General features: G+C 35.0%; 2 protein-coding genes across 4 annotated transcripts in view; one reads left to right on the forward strand and one right to left on the reverse strand.

Moving 5' to 3' along the window:
- The window catches only part of LOC113230555 (sodium/hydrogen exchanger 10-like), a 35,362-nt gene extending 25,074 nt beyond the window's left edge, over nt 1-10,288 (forward strand). The window contains exons 16-22 of one of the 3 annotated variants that reach the window (XM_026464554.1): nt 1,328-1,431; nt 2,853-3,000; nt 3,636-3,795; nt 5,842-5,912; nt 7,566-7,581; nt 8,677-8,744; nt 9,938-10,288. In XM_026464554.1, the coding sequence (XP_026320339.1) occupies nt 1,328-1,431; nt 2,853-3,000; nt 3,636-3,795; nt 5,842-5,912; nt 7,566-7,581; nt 8,677-8,744; nt 9,938-9,967 (597 nt within the window). In that variant the 3' untranslated portion in view covers nt 9,968-10,288. Of the gene's footprint in view, nt 1-1,327; nt 1,432-2,852; nt 3,001-3,635; nt 3,796-5,841; nt 5,913-7,565; nt 7,582-8,676; nt 8,745-9,937 lie in introns of those variants that run through there. The other 2 variants (XM_026464564.1, XM_026464573.1) reach the window with 2 other exon arrangements.
- A 489-nt stretch (nt 10,289-10,777) lies between these two features.
- On the reverse strand, nt 10,778-15,833 carry LOC113230494 (death-associated protein 1). The gene is made up of 2 exons (XM_026464455.1): nt 15,668-15,833; nt 10,778-14,223 (listed from the first exon to the last, which is right to left on the reverse strand). Exons 1-2 carry the CDS (start codon nt 15,717-15,719, stop codon nt 13,970-13,972), a joined length of 306 nt encoding a protein of 101 aa, XP_026320240.1. The 5' UTR covers nt 15,720-15,833; the 3' UTR covers nt 10,778-13,969.
- Between the last annotated feature and the right edge of the window lie 1,550 nt (nt 15,834-17,383).

A 17,383-nucleotide genomic window follows, 5' to 3' on the forward strand; every position in this document is an offset into this window, starting at 1 on the left:
GAGAAAAATGTAAATAATAACAATAGTGAGAACAATAATAATAATAATCAGTGTACATCCTCTATTTTACTATATGTGTTATGCGGAATCAACGAAAGCCATTTGAAGTTGTATCGACTTGTAATTTTAAATTTAGATGCAGGAGTAGTAGTAAGTAATTTATTTGTACCTCAGTGATTTTCAGGTAAGTTTGTTGTACTCAATTTTGGTGACAATTTTTATTATTTAATTACTCGAATATATCATGGTAAAATATTAAACAATATTTCAGGTTACCACACTCGAATATTAAGTAATGCTTCATGATGGTATTCTACCAATATTTAAATAAAAAGAAATTGTCATCAAAATTGAGTACAAAAAACTTACCTGAAAATCACCCATCTACTATACTTTAAGTAAGTAATTTTTTAGTAGCAATAGAGGTGCTTGTGAAAGAGTTCGTCCAGGGAAGTACTACCTTACCTATTTCTGAGCATTACTGCGTTTCGTTTTTCAAGGGTAGGGGTGCTGAAATAGCAGGCACATGGGACTTTTCAACTTATGTCTAAGGGTGACGGGCGCAGTGGCAGTGCCTCTCAGATCTTTGAGATTTAAAACTTTAAGTGGCACATGTGGTATCAGGCGCATGACTTGTTCGTTCCATTACTTAGTATCATAAAAAAAACTCTTCGATCATCGTGACCATATCGTGACATTGGGTTAAACTACTGATTTATTTCGGACCATGATCCATAGTAATGTTAGTAATACAGTAAATTTTTCTTACGTGCTATAATTGATACAATATCAAAATTACTTAATTCTAGTGAAATGCCACGTCTAGACCACTACCCTACACACGTGTAGTTGCACCCAATGTATTATATGTAGGGGCAGTCCAGCCTGTTGGCAACGACGGCTAGGATGCTATTAGCTCTGCCGCGCACACGCATCATGAGTGAGGCAGCTTTCTTGCGCATAATGGCGTGAAAGCCATCTGTGTGCGCCTCCGTGAACATTACAATGCACTACAATGTCGCGGCAGCCCCATTAGGATCCTAAAAGCGTTGTTATATTGTACCCTTAATGTATTCAGGGTTCTCTGTGTATACTTCACCCATAGGCTGCTTGTGTAAAAGTTTTGCCAATATGCTTTAAATAATGAGAATTTTTGATGTAGGAAATGAAATTATTTTTCCAGATTTCAATCGCGTGTTTGTTTTTTCAAATAAACCAACGTTTAGGACCCTTTACAGGTCCCATGGTCACGGTCGACTGTCAAAAATAGTTTCATTTCCTATGTGTAACAATCGCGAAAACCTAAGAACACTGATGAATTTTTCAGGTTTTTGTTGTTAACGAATTAATGGAGGATATCGTGCTGATTGACGGTGTCTGCCAAGATCTGGCCACCAGGGAAGTATTCCAGCCACCTTGCTATATTCCTAGGTAATAGAGTTATTGATAAAAATTTTCATCATTTCATCATTCACTCATTACAAGCCCTACTGTTGCGCATAGCTGAGAGATTTTTATGTCATAGTCCACCACGCTAGCTCAATGCGGGTTGGGGACTTCACGTTTTCCAAGGCTTGGGTATCATCTTCATCACGATGTGTTCCTTCACTGTTGGTATGTATTGTATTGTAATTGTATTATATTGTAGAGCTCCTTGTGAAAGAGTTCGTCCAGGGAAGTATTGCCACCTTAACTATTTCTGCCGCCTTATTAAGCAGTAATGTCAGCATTACTGCGTTCCGGTTTTGAAGGGTAAGGTGCTGGTGTAATTACAGGCACATAGGATTTGTCAACTTATGTCTCAGGGTGACGGGCGTAGTGGCTGTGCCCCTCAGATTTTTGTGATTTAAAGCTCTGAGTGGCACTGCAACTGTTATGGACAGGCATGTAACTTACCACCAGGCACACGACTTGTTCGTCCCGTCACTTGATATTATAAAAAAAATGTATTGTTGCTAAACATTCACAAATGAATGTCTCACTGCTGGGCAAGTATCTCCTTTAAGAATAGGGCTTTGGCGGTCGGGGAAATTACGTTTGTCAAGGGTTATGTTCTTCGATATGCATTTTTTTTTTTTTTTATGTTAACCAGTAGGCAAACGAGCAGACAAGCCACTTGATGGGAGGTGGTCATTGTCGCCCATGGACACGAGCAATACCAGAGGCATCACCCATGCGTTGCCGACTCCGGAGAACCTTGTTTACACGTCTTTTGAAGAACTCCATGTTATAGCGCAAGGGGAACACTTCAGGAGGATGCATGTTTCATCACGATGGTTACTTTGAGCAAGATATATTGCTACTTAACATGCACAAATATGTGTATAGTTAGAAATTAGAGAAATAAACGTTGTACTACTAGGCTACCACTGCTCTTTTTATTATAAATCTACCCTGGTACGTAGAATTTAGGCAGGTGTTACTCCTAAAAAAAAAAAGAGGTGTTAATTCGTCCGTGTTTTGTAGAAAGAGAGAAAGTGCCATTTTGAAAAATTTTTCGCGGGAGTATGTTTGGGTTTTAAAATATTCACGCTCTGGTTTTAAATTCCATTTTGGTTTTAATAAAGTTTATGTTTTAAAATTGAATTTAAAACTGGACGTAATTATTTTAAAACAGTCGTGAAAAACTACAACTTGCTTCCCTGAAAAATTTTTCAAAATGGCGCTTTCGCTCTTTCTTCGAAACACCGACGATTTGTAGTTGTATTAAAGTTTTTTTTTTGACAACTTCCGTGGCTCAACGCCAACGGTTTGCACTGTGGGGACTGGATGAGCAGGTCTCGGGTCCGATCCGACATTGTAATAATATTTTAAGTAAGTCAATGTCATTCATTCTATGATTTTTTTGACAGAACAGCCCACCGGTTGATATTCCCCAAGTCCTCTCAACTGATGGTGAGCATTGGGTGTCCGGAAACGAAGCTGCTGATCGTGCCAGCCAAGGACAGTGACGAAATGGATATTATGGAAGACGAAGTTGATGACACGCAGTGTGAGCTGGTAAGTTGATTTTCGACTTTACACATGTATTGTTGCAGCGACGACAAGGTTTCTTTTATATGGCACACAAATCGGCAAAAATTGACACGGTATTGAGGAAGTAGCGCAAATTTGTTGTCAGTTGTAGGGTATGAGATCGTCAGTTCTCTGTGCTTTTTAAATATTGCACTAAGTCGTCCTTCCCTTTAAGACATGTTGCTTTTGAATAGACCAATTCTGCACATATAAATAATCCTACCAGTAAAAGGATATTAGAGGATGAGACCCTCACACCTGTCCGCAATCATCTTCACTCTACTGTTTTCTGAATTTGCTTTTATACGCATGATCGCGAAGAAACCAACATATACGGGCTTTGGTAGACATCCTCGACAAAGCCCTGAAGATATTTGGTGCTACTAGGTGATACTAGGTGCCTATGGATTTTATTTAATTACGTCAAAATTTCATAGTAGGTATATACTGGCAGGTTTCAAACATTGTTGTCCTTTAAAACTTATCTATCTAACAATTTTGACGAAAATGGATTAAGCATCTCAATGTACAACTGAGATCCTGAAGGGAACTATGTAAGAGACTTCTTTTCGTTCAATATTGTAAGTTACATCTATACATATACAATTTTTCATTTTCAGATGTCAAACAGTTCGTCCCGTTGCCTATACCACCGAGTGGCTCGTCGGCTGTCGAGCGACTCGCGACGCACTCTTTCACAGCGCGGAGGACGCAAGCGGCGCCGCGGTGGTGCGCGACGGGTTAACTACCGGGAATCTGTTTGGGGGAGTAAGATTGGTTGTAAGTGCTCTTCCCTTGTATTATGAAATATTCATAACCACTGGCGCCACTTTCAAGATTGAAATCATACAATGAATGTTTATTTATTTACGTCACTGGGGGTCTACTCTCGATGTCCGTTCGACATCCGTCCGAAACAATTACTGCCAAATAAGCAATACTTGACCAAATGAAAAGACGCGTGATGCGAATGGAGCTTCGTACTTGATACTTGACTTTTAATTTTGTCGAATATTACTTATTTGACAGGAAAGGCGAAATTATTATCCTCCAAAGGGGCTCTTTTGGAGGTTAGTAATTTCGCCTTTCCAGGGACGATTCATTTTGTGTCCAAGTGTTTGATCAACTTGAAGTTTATGACTTTGGAAATCCGATGACATTACAATAATATTACCTTGATCTGATACTCCAACAGGGCAGTGTACAGGCTACTCAACTTACTTTTTATTACTTATACAGGCCGTATATTTGAAAGTGGGACATACTTATAGAGTGCGTTATATTCCTGATTCTGAATCCAAAGAAATAATAAGCTAATGAATTTCAGTTTACAAAAAAATTTTTTTTATTTTTTTTTATCGAGTACTACTTGAGAACAACATTAGTTATCGAAATCTATGCATATCACTATTAGTGCTCTGACACAGCGGCGGGTGGCGACACGGCGGCGAAAAACAAAGCACAGCTCGGGGGCGGGGGCGCGAGCGCATACGCGAAATTGCTCAGTGCACGCGTGACCTTGATCTAACCAAGACACGTAAATTATTTTTATATCCGCTCGCCCTATCGCCGCAAAATGGATATTTATTCTAACGTCAAATGGATATTTATTTTAACGTGAGGCAAGCTATTGAAATGTTCCCAAATCGGAGTTTACGCGGAGGAGATGAGCAGTGTCGAAGTATTGCGTTAGAGAATTATCTCAGCATTTTATACTGTGAGACAAAATGTGTTTGTGTTGTACAATTTAAAACAAAATTTATTATGCCATGCTAGACTATGCATTGTGGAAAACGGTGGACATTTTGAACATTTGCTCCGTACCACGTAAGTGTAAATAACTAAAAAATCAATCATTGTAAATAATTTGATTTCACAATTCTTATTAAATGATAACTAGTTACTAAAACATAAACTTATATTTTTTAGTACGTAAAACATTTTGATGATAATTCAAGTAAAAAATAATTAACAGAAGCTAAAACGTAAATGTGAAATCATTGTTATTGTTGCTTTCTCACTCCGCACTCGCTTGGTAGTATTCCCATTGCACTCGAAATCAAGCGTAAAGGGAAACGGTTTATTCCTATGTACACTTCAAAACACATTTTGTTGATTTATTTTTTGTTCTGTCCCATATCCTAATTTTATTTTAGTCTATGTTAAGTTGTAACATGATTTACTATGACATGTATGAATATGTCTCATTTTCAAATATAAAGCCTGTATAATAGTAGAGCCCTCGTGTTTGGGCTCAGTAAATTGGTCTCGGCAAGTTCACAGATCGATACCTCCAATGAACACAACGCCAATTAAATTTTTGGACCTGTTCTGTTTTTATTTTGTTTTTTGAGTCTTTTTTTCACACAATTAGCTTTTTTTGAAATTTTGTTTTTTGTTTCTTTATTTTTTTTCACAAAATTCTAGGAGTTTAATACTAATAAACTTAGACTAATAAATAAATTCGGCTCTTTACAAAAATACACAGAAAATGACCAAAAAATAAAGCTATGGTTTATTGACTTTTTGGAGTGTTTTGTATAAATTTGATGATCTCGGTGGCCTAACGGTTTATATTGTGGGCGCTGGATGCTGAGGACCGGGGTTCGGATCACCGCAGGGCCAATTTGGGAAATTAACTTTACTAAACTGATTCTGGTCTGGGTGTTCTGGGAAGTGCCTCAGAATTCCACTGTTCTGACACTCATACTACAGGGAATTCCCTAGTTTGAGTCCTGGAGGCAATTGGTGTAGTTGCCTGGCACAAAAAAAGAAAAAAAAAGATCAATTACATATAACATTAAAACGCAATTGTTTATACAACAGCGGTGGCACAAGTGGGGAGCGACAAAGACGCGCATGTCAAGAAAAGCATGTACAGACCTACCTTGGAGACGGTAAGTACCATTCCTATTTGCGATGCTAACCAATTTACCTTAATTTTTACACACCAAAAAATTTAATTTGGTGTTTTCGGCGCGCTGAGCGGTTTCACGCACAGAGGTGCAATCAAAATTTAAGAGTCTTTAAGCAAAACGGATTTTTTTAAGATACTCCTAGTGGAAAGCGACACGCCTGTCCATAACAGTTGCAGTGCCAAAAGATCTGAGGGGCACTACCACTGCGCTCGTCGCGAAGAGACATTAGTTGACAAGTCCCATGTACCTGTAATTTCACCCTTCAGAAGCGGAACGCAGTAATGCTCGCATTACTACTTCGCGGCAGAAATAAGTAAGGAGGCAGTACTTCCCTAGACAAACTCCTTCGCAAGGAGCTCTACTGCTACTAGAATTGCAAGTTTTATTACTTACATAGTAAGTTCAAGGACCACAAGCTTGACGGCATTGTGGGACTAAATATAATACTGCCGTGCTCTCACTAAAACGCGGCTAGGGACAAAATAATTTTTTGAGATATCATAAAAACCATAACCCCGTTTTTAGATTATTGTTTAATGATATTTCAGCTTTGCATCCGTTGCATCTGTTCTGATAAGTCGAAGACGTTAACTAATTTTAACTGTTTTAAAAGAGTTTGTTTGACCATTTGTCACTTAGCCGCGTTTTCGTTAGTGGACGGTAGAATAGAACTACAAACTACTACAATAGTGTAACTACAAACTACTACAAAAGTGCAAAATGTCGCGATGCACTCGCGTTGCATGGCGCGGGTTGTTGCACACATTATGGAATGCGCAAAATTTTTTTATATATATTTTTTATTTATAAACGTGTAGTTATGTATGTATATTCAAACTCCCATCGAGTATATAAATAACTAGAAATAGACGAAATAATGGCCATCCATACCTGGCAGCTCACCAGGTAAATGGGCCTTATACCCTATATCACTTTTAAATATCAACTCTCGTTTGCGCTGAAATTACGAATTAAAAAACTGAAATAATGCAGCGCCAACAACTGACCTGTGTGTACGTCTCCGAATATCCCAAAAATATTCTGTATTTATTGTAATAAAGATACTGTTCCATTCGGTGGTGTGGGAAAAACAGCAAAACATCTAATTACAAAACAAACGGAATCACATTTCATCGGTAATTAAATATTAAATGTGCAATTTTGCAATTTTCGTCTATTATAGTAAAGCTTAAGTTACACTGGTCGATTTGAAGTGAAACAATTGACGAAGGTGGCCAATCACAGCGCAGTTGTCACAGTAATGATTTGGAAGAATAGTTTTCAAACAAATTAAATATTGTCGTCTCTATTTCTGGTTATATACTCGATGCAGACTCCCATTACATTTCTTTTTCGTGATCATACTGGTACCAAATCGCGATGTCACGCCGTAAGTTTGTATGTGTGATGGTAAAAGGGGCGGGCGAAATCAGCTGATAGAGCTTATGAAAGAACACTCACCGAAATATAAAAAAGTGAAACAAAGTCTGGATAATTAGAAAATTTGACTGAAATCGCCATGTGGTACGGAAATTCCCCCCGATTTCGGGAATAATCGGAAATAAAATAAATGCCACAAGAAGTCGCTGTATTCGTCTCCTCTAGTAACTAATAAGAGTTTTTGCTTTACAGACCTTGGAACCGAAACGTAAGTATAAACCTTGCCTAACCTACTACTACTAACTGCTACTAAACCCAAACATTATTATTCTTGTACCTAATTATTTTCCCAATTTTTTTATATGGGAACGTGTATTTTATTGCTTTTGAATTATTGACGGGATGTACGCACTGCATTATAAACGCTCGAGCATCTCTGCAAAAGAACCACAGTTGACACTTTTGGGATTAAAATAAATGCACTTTCATCGATTTTCCTCATTCCTCATGCAATTTGAGAGCGATTTTATTTGTGGTATATTACATTTTAACAGTTATAGTGTGGTCCTTAATTAATTGGTAAGTTTATTAACTCACGAATGGATAGTAACTTACAGTGTTTACCGTAAAATTAAATAGCATATAATAATAGTACCTACGGGATAGCCAATTTAGTTATATGTATCTCAAAAAACCAATTACGATTTCCAAGTACTCTCTATGCAGTTGACGCCTACTGCTTTTCCATAAAGAAGTATCAACAACGTACTGATAAAGTTCAATGATTTACATGCATTCAATATTTTATATGACGACCTCCGTGGTCGAGTGGCTTCCACATCGGTTTGCATGGTGTCGCCTTCTCTGAGGTCCCGGGTTCGATGCCCGGCCAATCAATGTAGAAAGCTAGCTTTTCTATATTGTCTCGGGTCTGGGTGTTTGGGGTATCGTCATTGTTTCCGATTTCCATAATACAAGTGCTTTAGTTACTTACTTTGGGATCAGAATAACGTATGTGATGTTATCTAATATAATATTAAAAAAAAAAGTATAAGCACTACGGCAAGGAAAGTAAGATTGACATTTTAGTGTGCGGTACTTTTTAAGTACCTACTGGCCAAGGGTTAAACTTGTTGAATGTCACGATATTTTTACTACCATAATATTCATATTATTTTTGTGAAAATACTCCACTAGTTTGTTATAATTATTTATGCAACGATCGAACAAATACAAAAAAAAATCCTTCGATCTGATTGGGCTCGAACCAAAACGTCTGTTGTGGTGCAACTACGATGCAACAGACGTTGGTTCCGATTAGAATTTAGAACGGTGCCACAACATAACTGACTTTTAATCGCAGGTGAGTTATCTGGCAGATTTGTTAGAGAAAATTCGGGACGCGGCAATCGGCTTGAGTCTGAAGAGGAGGTAAGTATCTTATATTTAGCGCGCCTTCAATGTAGAAGTACGAAATCTTACATCTTTGCGAGACTACTTCTGGGTATATTAGAACATTATGGAAATAATTAGATGCTACAATAAGGATTATATGAATATTGCGTCGTCATCGTAATAACTTACGGGTAATTTCAAATTTCAACAATGGTAACACTGGGGTACCTTTAATTCAATTAAATTCACTTAATTGTAAGTATTTATTTAACTCTTAAATAATAATTTTCTTTTAAATAATTGTAATATGTCATGAAATATAATGTTAAATTATTAATGGATCTAAACCTAATCAAGGAAACATTTTAATTTTTAATTTAATTAAGAACAGTGATAGTGTAATACTATCTATGTAAAAATTACGCTAGTTTTCAAGGTGAACTACAAAAACAATCAGTATGATAGTATAACTACAACACTCATTAGGGAGCGACTACATTTATCGACACGTAATCGTATTAAGCCGGTCACCATGTGTTGTGGTCGTAATTCTTCGGCCGAGTGTCGAACAATCAACAACTCCTGAGATTGCCTCGTAGAGAGGTGAAGCACCTGTCGGCTTAATTTTGGTGATGGTGGCGTTTGTGACCGCATATGCGTTTGTATCATTTATTTTATGCGGATGAAGGGTGGGAAACTGACCTGCATTAATAAAATTATTTAATACAATCGCAGCGATTTTAGGGATCATAGGGTAACAAAGTAATTTATTTCCATTTTTATTAAGTCGATCAGAAAAAGCATTATGTATGTACTTCTTCATCTTCTTTTTCTTATCTTACCGATGGCATACAATTGCCATTACGGTGAAAGGATTTGCCAGTCGACGTGAAGTAGGTGTACGCCGATTGTTGGCCCGGGTGTGTCAGACGTTCAGGAAAGAAATGGTTCCTCCCCGCACTACGTAGGTAATGTAGTGCGAGGAGGCTCTTTTTGTGCACCTTCTATTCTTTTTTAGCTCTTACTACAGGACATGAAGTTTTTTCTGACCAGCTTAATGTAATTCCAAGTCGATAGGTATGGTGAGTCCCTTATGCAACACGATCTAAATTCATGATATGTTGTGTTGTGTGCGTGGTTTATGAATACATAGCTTTTATTGTTTAAGTTATAAGCATAATAGCTCTTGGAGTTTCGAGAACAATTAACAATGAAAGCTTTTATTTCAGATTTATACAACGAACTTTTCCAAGACTTGACGAAGTCACGAAAATGATGAAAAAAATAGACTAATACTATATTCATACATACTCCACTCCAATTGAAGCTATCTGGTACATTTAATGATAGTGTGGTTTGTAGCACCATATGGTTCCAATTCGTTTGATGGTAATTATCATCGTTATGAAGCCACGTGGTTGGCCACTTTGAATTTCTTAATACTCTCCGATATGATTAAAGCAACGTGATTGGTCGGTTTGAAATTGTCATTCGAGAACACGTGATTGGTGAACTTGAAGTTCTTACTGATTTTGACCACGTGGATTATTAAGGCATAGCTATCAAAAGTAGTCATTTTTAGAGAGATTTTATTTTATAGAAGTAATTTTTAATTTGAGATGTGCCTAAAGAATGAGCCTCTTAAGGCGTAAGTATTTATAGTAGGGTATTTTTGTTAATAAGTTTGTATTAATATCGTAATTAAATGATTTTTGAAAATATATTTCGTCTCTTTTGATGTTAACGAAGCAGGATAAAGTTTTAAACTGCTTACGTAGGTTTGGAAGAGTGTGATGTAGACGCAGAGAAATCCATTGCACGATATAATTTAAACAATTTTCTTTTGGAAATACAACTTATATTTTCTTACAGTAAAATAAGTTCATAGTCCCCTGATGATTTATTACGGAACACAAAAGAGAAAACTTAATTGAAATATATTTAATAATAACAATCGAATGAAACTGACTTTTTGTAAATAAACGTAGTTAAAAATGAAAATTTTGTTACATTATAATCTCCTGTTTTCATTTACAAATAAAAAATAATATATAAAAATAGGTTGACGAGTTTTTAACATGGAAAATCCGATTTTCTTTGCGGTCGCCACCTCAAAACGCCTATTTTTATATGCAAATTACTTTTTTAATAACCTGTAGAAGATAGCTAGTTCCCTGATGATTTGAATTTCCTCCACTATCGAGGACAGAGTCCAGCCCTAGCCCACGCGCCCTGGCGCCCTCTAGTAGGCATGCGATCAAAATGGAATAGTTATATAATATTTTCCCCAGTGATCGAAAATTCGGATGCAGATGTTGGGAAGCAATAGTCCGTTTATTGCGCTTGTGCCGCGATCGCTGTAGGTTCTTCGTAGGCGTTGCGAGTGGCGCTCCGTGCCCCCTGCGCCATAGGTAAAGCCGGCACTAATCGTTGAACCATACATATTTAATGAAACACAATATTAATTTCACAATTATAATATTTAAAAACTACTAAGAAATATTAAAATATTACAAAAAACCGCATGGTCCCAAAACGTAATTATGATGACCATGTTATTACAAAATAAAAGTAATTAATATATATTTTTACAATATTTTCAGTTCGTAAACTGTATTTTGATTACAATAACAATTAAGTAAAGCGTTGTTCTTCATATTTTGCTGGGCTGTCGAGTTGCCAAAAAAGATAAAAAAATAAATAATAATCCATCGACCTTTTTAGATTGATAATAGTTAATAAAATAATAATAGTTCCAACACTATTGGAAATCTATATAATGAAGGCACAAAAGTTGTTATCTTCAATTAAATCTGGGGGCACTGCCACTGGACCCGGTATCCTGAGACATAAGTTGACAAGTCCCATGTGCTTGTCATTTCACCAGCACCCTCACCTTTCACAACCGGAACGCAGTAATGCTCACATTTCTGCTTGGCGGCAGAAATAGGTACGCCATGTGACGTTGCAGTAAAATACAGAGAACAACTTTTTATCTGATAAAATAGGAATGTAAATAAAATGCAACTAATACCGAGCACCAAAGAAATATAACAATATAAAATTTCAATTTTTTTTATCATACGTTCTAACATCAAAACTATTGCTTACGTAGAATTTAGAATAACTTTTCAACTTAACTAGTTTATTTTAACATTACAATCTTTTTAGTAGAATTGCACACTTTTTCTGGATTTTTATTTTAATGCATTTTGTTTTTATTTTTTTATGAGAAATACCAGTTGGTTTAATTACTTTAAGCCTTATAAAATTTGGAATATTCATAGAATAACAAAGATATTTCAAGAAAAGTTTTTGTGCTAAAAAACTGTATTTAGTTTAATAAAAAAGGTAGTTTAATAATAAAGGTCAAAACAAGTTTCTTTTGCACCTGTATGGGGTCTATGGGGTGGCCTGAATGAACATATAGTTTCCTTTCTGCAATATTGAGCTCTTTATGAAAATTCTAAAGTAAATAAAGATTTGATAAAAATGTTTCTACATGATTGGTTTTCTTATGTATGACAAGTGACAGTCTTTATACATTTCTTATGGAATTTCTCTATTTTTTACAAACTTATAATGATTATAAGATATGGTTGCTTACGTACTACGTTTACGATGTATTTTGCTGTTTTAATTACAGTACAAAATTCCTATAATTATTATATGTATAATGCATTCATATAAATGTATTTCAAACAGAAGACCGATTGTTGACAAAGAAAAAAAACGCTTGAGCAGTATTTTGTTATAAAACGCAGTAAGACCCTTTTCACAAGGTCTAATGTGCATCCGGCGTTACAAGCCTTTAGATTAGGTTGTTATAGTAAAGAATATAATTGTAACTGATTACGATAATAAATAAACACTCTGACTTATTTATAATACAAATTCTCTTAATATATCAATCTAATCACTAGGCAATAGCAGAATGCTAGTAAATATGATTACAGCGACATTAATAATAAGGTCTTGTATTGCTTGATATTTTCCAATTTTCTATCGTATAATAACAGCATGTCGGTTGACATGTCAGCTAAACCTTTAATGGCAAAGATGTAGTTAAAGGTGTCACTTACACTCATCGGTGTAGACTCGGCAAGAGTCGGTTAGAAAATTATGTCCATGAGTAAGAGCGAAATATAAATAAATAAATGTCTCGTAACCAAGAGAATATAATTTAATGAAAATCTGTTTTTCTTTGTTCGGTATCCAAATGAAGATCAACTGCAAAACCAAGAATGGTGATACTTGTATTGACTTTTGAAATGATTGTGATAAAATCTTATCAAACAATCCTTAAAATATATATATATGTAATCAAATTTACCTACATTCTTTCGATAATAACATTAAGGCAACTTGAATTTGTCTAAGGTGTTAAAATTGTAAAATTGAACTTTACCAAATTTTGGCTCTAACTATGTGAAGAGTGAGTATAAATTTCAAAATATTTAACGCATTATGGAGTCATCGCACAGGCGGTCAGAAAAAACTTTATGTTCGTACAATAAGACCGAAAAAGATGATGTGTATGTCGCTTCCGCTCGGGTTGCCGACGCGAAACGTACAACTAACGCGATCATATGTCCCGCTTTTAGACCTCGTGTCCCGCTGTCCGCAAAATACCTAAAAGTGTCCCGCTTTCACAAAACAGAACACACGTAACAATATTTTTTTTTAAATGTCGCGGAAGCGAAAAATATACAAAACCAGCCGCCAACCATAGTCATACACAATCATAGTTCTTCTTTAACATTTTTGATTCATTAAACAATTTTCAATTTCTTTTTTTTTATCACTAAACGGTTCGTAACAATCATAAACATGTCTTTTATTTTTTAAAACAATAATAAATTTACTGGCGTCCCTCTCTGAGGGTAAAAAATGGACAAGTTACATATAACATCTCTCGTTGTTATTACATTACATATATATAAAGCTTTTTCTGGCGGATTATTGCGATTTTGTGTCGATAAGTGTGGTGACTCCTTTACTACTTGTTTATGAAAGCGGCAAATTGTAACCGGTGTAAAAAAATTCAATTGTATTGACGTAAAATCTGCTATAACACCTAACACAAATTCAATATCATGACGTATGTAACTTCATGGTACGATACTTATTTTTTATAGCATTACATGGATGGCCTCAAGCTGGTATTTGAAATCTCATTAGCATTTTAATGGCATCTTTTACTTATTATTACCATAAACGTTACAGAATATTGCCCTTTAATAATGTTATATGTCATCAATCTACTTTCGTGGCTGTTGAATGTGAGGAGCTGGTTTGACGTTAATGTGCGATGGTGGCTTTGGACTGTGGGCCACTCGCGCTGCCTCTGGTGTGAAATCTCGGTCTCCTCGGTTTGGTGCTCCAGCGATAGAGACAGGGTTTGTAGGGACAGGGGAAGGGCCTGAGAGGCCGGTCATATCTTCGTTTGCGGGCTCCTTAGCGTCTTTTGCATGAGGACTCTTGTGCTGAGTTATGCGCATGCCACCAGCCTTAACTGTGGATAGTGAAAACAATATTGTTAAAAGTATAGTTGAAGAAATATTATTTGCACTGATGAATGTTATTTTTTGGAACGACTTATCCCTTTTCTTACAATAGGGTACAAAAACCATTAGCACTTCTTTTACTTATAGTCTCTTATATATCTTTTTTGAAGACGTTGTAAAATGACAGTGCATTACGCAAACGTGTTGCCTGCTTGCGAACACCCAGTGATTGCAATATATAATGCTAAAGCGGAGTTTGGCGCTCTGTATACGATTTTAGCGCCTTACAAGTGCGGACACTTTTTAGCGCGGACCCGACGTCCATATAATTGTAAGTCAATGGTACATACATACATAATTGTATGTTAAGATTTATATTTATGTTTAAGGAAAATACAATTTTATAAACCAAACTAGAGATCTAATTTATAATTTCTTTTTTATAATCTGAAATGACGAGACAAACAAGTCATGTGTCTGGTGTTAAGCGATACACCTGTCCAAAACAGTTGCAGTGCCACTCAGAGCGTTAAATCGCGATGAAATGATAAAAATTGAAGAATGAATATTTTTATTTGAACCAGAGACTAAAGTAGGTTTCCTTTACTGGTGTTTCAGCATGTGCTGAATTTTACACAAAATACATGCAAATAAGGTAAAGTTTATAATGTACAAGTAAAATATATCAATACTGGTAATTAAAAAAAAATATTTTAAATTCCATTGCAAATTTCAATTCTGTCCCATTTCACACATAATGCCTAATAAAAACTAAACCTTTTCCTATTACTAAGGTATATGTTACATGTAGTAAGAGTACTTCACTAATTGATTGTTTGTTTTCCTTCCTATAGAGGATAAAATTAAATTTAGAACAGTACCTACTTGTGTGACTTTTTTAAATATATGCAGAAAAACAAACAGGGATTTAATTATTTTAAAATTTCATATTTAATGAATTAAAATTAAGTTACTATATACATTAATACATCAATTTGACATAAACAATCTAATATAGAGGTTAGTGAAACACAATTAATTTTAAGTACTTGATGCCATATATATATATAGATCTAGACATATATTATGTATCTGGGTAGCACATAGATATACAGGTAAATTTTTTGTTTGAAACAAATCTTAAAACTCATCCAACCAGAAAGTTTAGGCTAATACATAACCTGACGTCAGCGCTACATAATTTTTCAAGGTCGCATGTAATCTTTATTACTAAGTCATAGTTTTTGCAACCATAATATACGTGATCAAGATAAGCGTATGAAAAATTAAATTACTACCTACCGAAATATTACTCAGAACCGAATTATTTAGATTATACTTAATTCCCATATGGTGTAGAGTCTTTTATTGATTTACGAACACATGTTTGGAATATTATTAAAAGAAAAAAAAGATGTAAACAAAGGATTTGGTTGAAACGTAACCCATTACCTGCAGGTGGATGCCCAGCCTTGAGTTGAGAAGTCTCTTCAGTAGACGACATGATTTAAAAAAGTATTAAGTTGTACAAAAAGCACGTTGAACACAAAATCTTATCAGTTTGTGCCAAAAACACATAAAAACTGACGACGTGTACTCCACAACGGTGACACGAGCGCGGTGAAATGTCAAAAAAAAAATCTTGACTAGTTCTTTATAGTGCACGGAATAGGTGTGAAACTGTTATAAAATACTAGTTATTATTGGAAGTATGGTTGGATTAATTATCACAACTGTTGAAGTACTATCTAGTGTCAAGTAGAATTAACTAAAATAAGAAATAAATTGTTTTATATCAAAATGATAGATGGCGTTAGTAGTTGATTTATTTTGAAAAAGTATCAATGAAACCATTGATCCATTGACCTACCAACAAATGGTATCTGTCCGAAGTTAACCTATACCTTAAACGTAGTGACATGTAACGAAATATAAAAACTAAAACATTTGACTTAAATTGTAATGTTATTGCAGTACTGCCTAATTTTGCTTGCAACAATTTAAGGGCCCAAAAGCACCATATTCAGCTTCCACTGGAAACTTAACAAAATGCACCATATTTAGCTTCGACAGAAAGTTACTTAAACACAAGAGTAATGAAGAAGCCTTTATTGTAAATATCAATTAATTTTTATGTATATTATTATGTCGAATGTACGAATTCACTTCAATAAATAATAAAGAGTTGAGCAGATACATACATGCAAATATTACTACAAATGTTAAAATAAGCGTGTACTATAATAAATGTACCGATACTCCAACTAAACGTAAACTCAAATATCCATAATTCCGAAAACCAATTTATAATAAAACCGTTACGTTTTCGAGTAATTTTGATGCTTTTCAAAAATACAATATTAGCTTTTGTTTTGTAATCTTCCTAAAAAAATACAAAAATACATTTGACATTAGGAAAATTCGAACTAACGTTATTTTGGGCAAATGTATATTCTAATTTCTGATAGGTAATCCCAAGTTGTAAAATGAGTACAACAATATTTTGTTATTGATAACGTTTAATAAAAAAAAAAGATTCGCTCTGGGCCTTTTGGAGGGAAAAGTGTCGTTTTTATTTTGACTTTCAATTATATTGTGAAATCTAGTTTAAAGTGGAATAGGATAGTGCTATTGTGCCTTAATCGAAGATTATAACGCGAAATTATACGAATCTCGAACAAAAATACCCGTATCGGCCCGTTCTAAGGAATCTCGAGTCAATCCAAGCACGCCGCCTCAAATTGCCTATCCTCTTTCTGGCGGCCATATTTACAGAAACATAATTAAACGAAGACATGGCTCAAAGGACTTGTATCCAAGCCAAAATTATTAATAAAAAAAAGTTTAATAAAAAAATCATTTTAAAAATAAGATTAAAATCAAAGCGACTTTATAGTTTTTTGTTCTAAATATTTCAATGGCTTGTGGTTCGAACAATTGAAAATGACCAAGAAGTTTATATAAGCTTCTTGAAAATGACGTAATGGGTCTCTTTCCATCTTTTGCGCATGAAATGTGTAGAAAAAGGACAGTTAGCTATTTGATTATTTTGTGATTTATATTTACGATTCATGTAATATAATACTGTACAAAATAGCACTTTTAAATGAGAATTATGATAACACAATATATTTGTTTAGTGAAAATATGATACAAAATCTGTTTTTA

Source organism: Hyposmocoma kahamanoa, unplaced genomic scaffold, assembly GCF_003589595.1.
Source record: "Hyposmocoma kahamanoa isolate Upper Pololo Valley unplaced genomic scaffold, ASM358959v1 101, whole genome shotgun sequence".
NCBI lineage: Eukaryota > Metazoa > Arthropoda > Insecta > Lepidoptera > Cosmopterigidae > Hyposmocoma > Hyposmocoma kahamanoa.

Excerpts from the sequence above, each read along its gene's own strand:
- LOC113230494 (XM_026464455.1), bottom strand. The coding sequence starts at position 15,719 with ATGTCGTCTACTGAAGAGACTTCTCAACTCAAGGCTGGGCATCCACCT. Across the intron at positions 14,224-15,667 it reads GGCTGGGCATCCACCTGCAG|TTAAGGCTGGTGGCATGCGC; the intron begins GTAATGGGTTAC and ends CACTATCCACAG.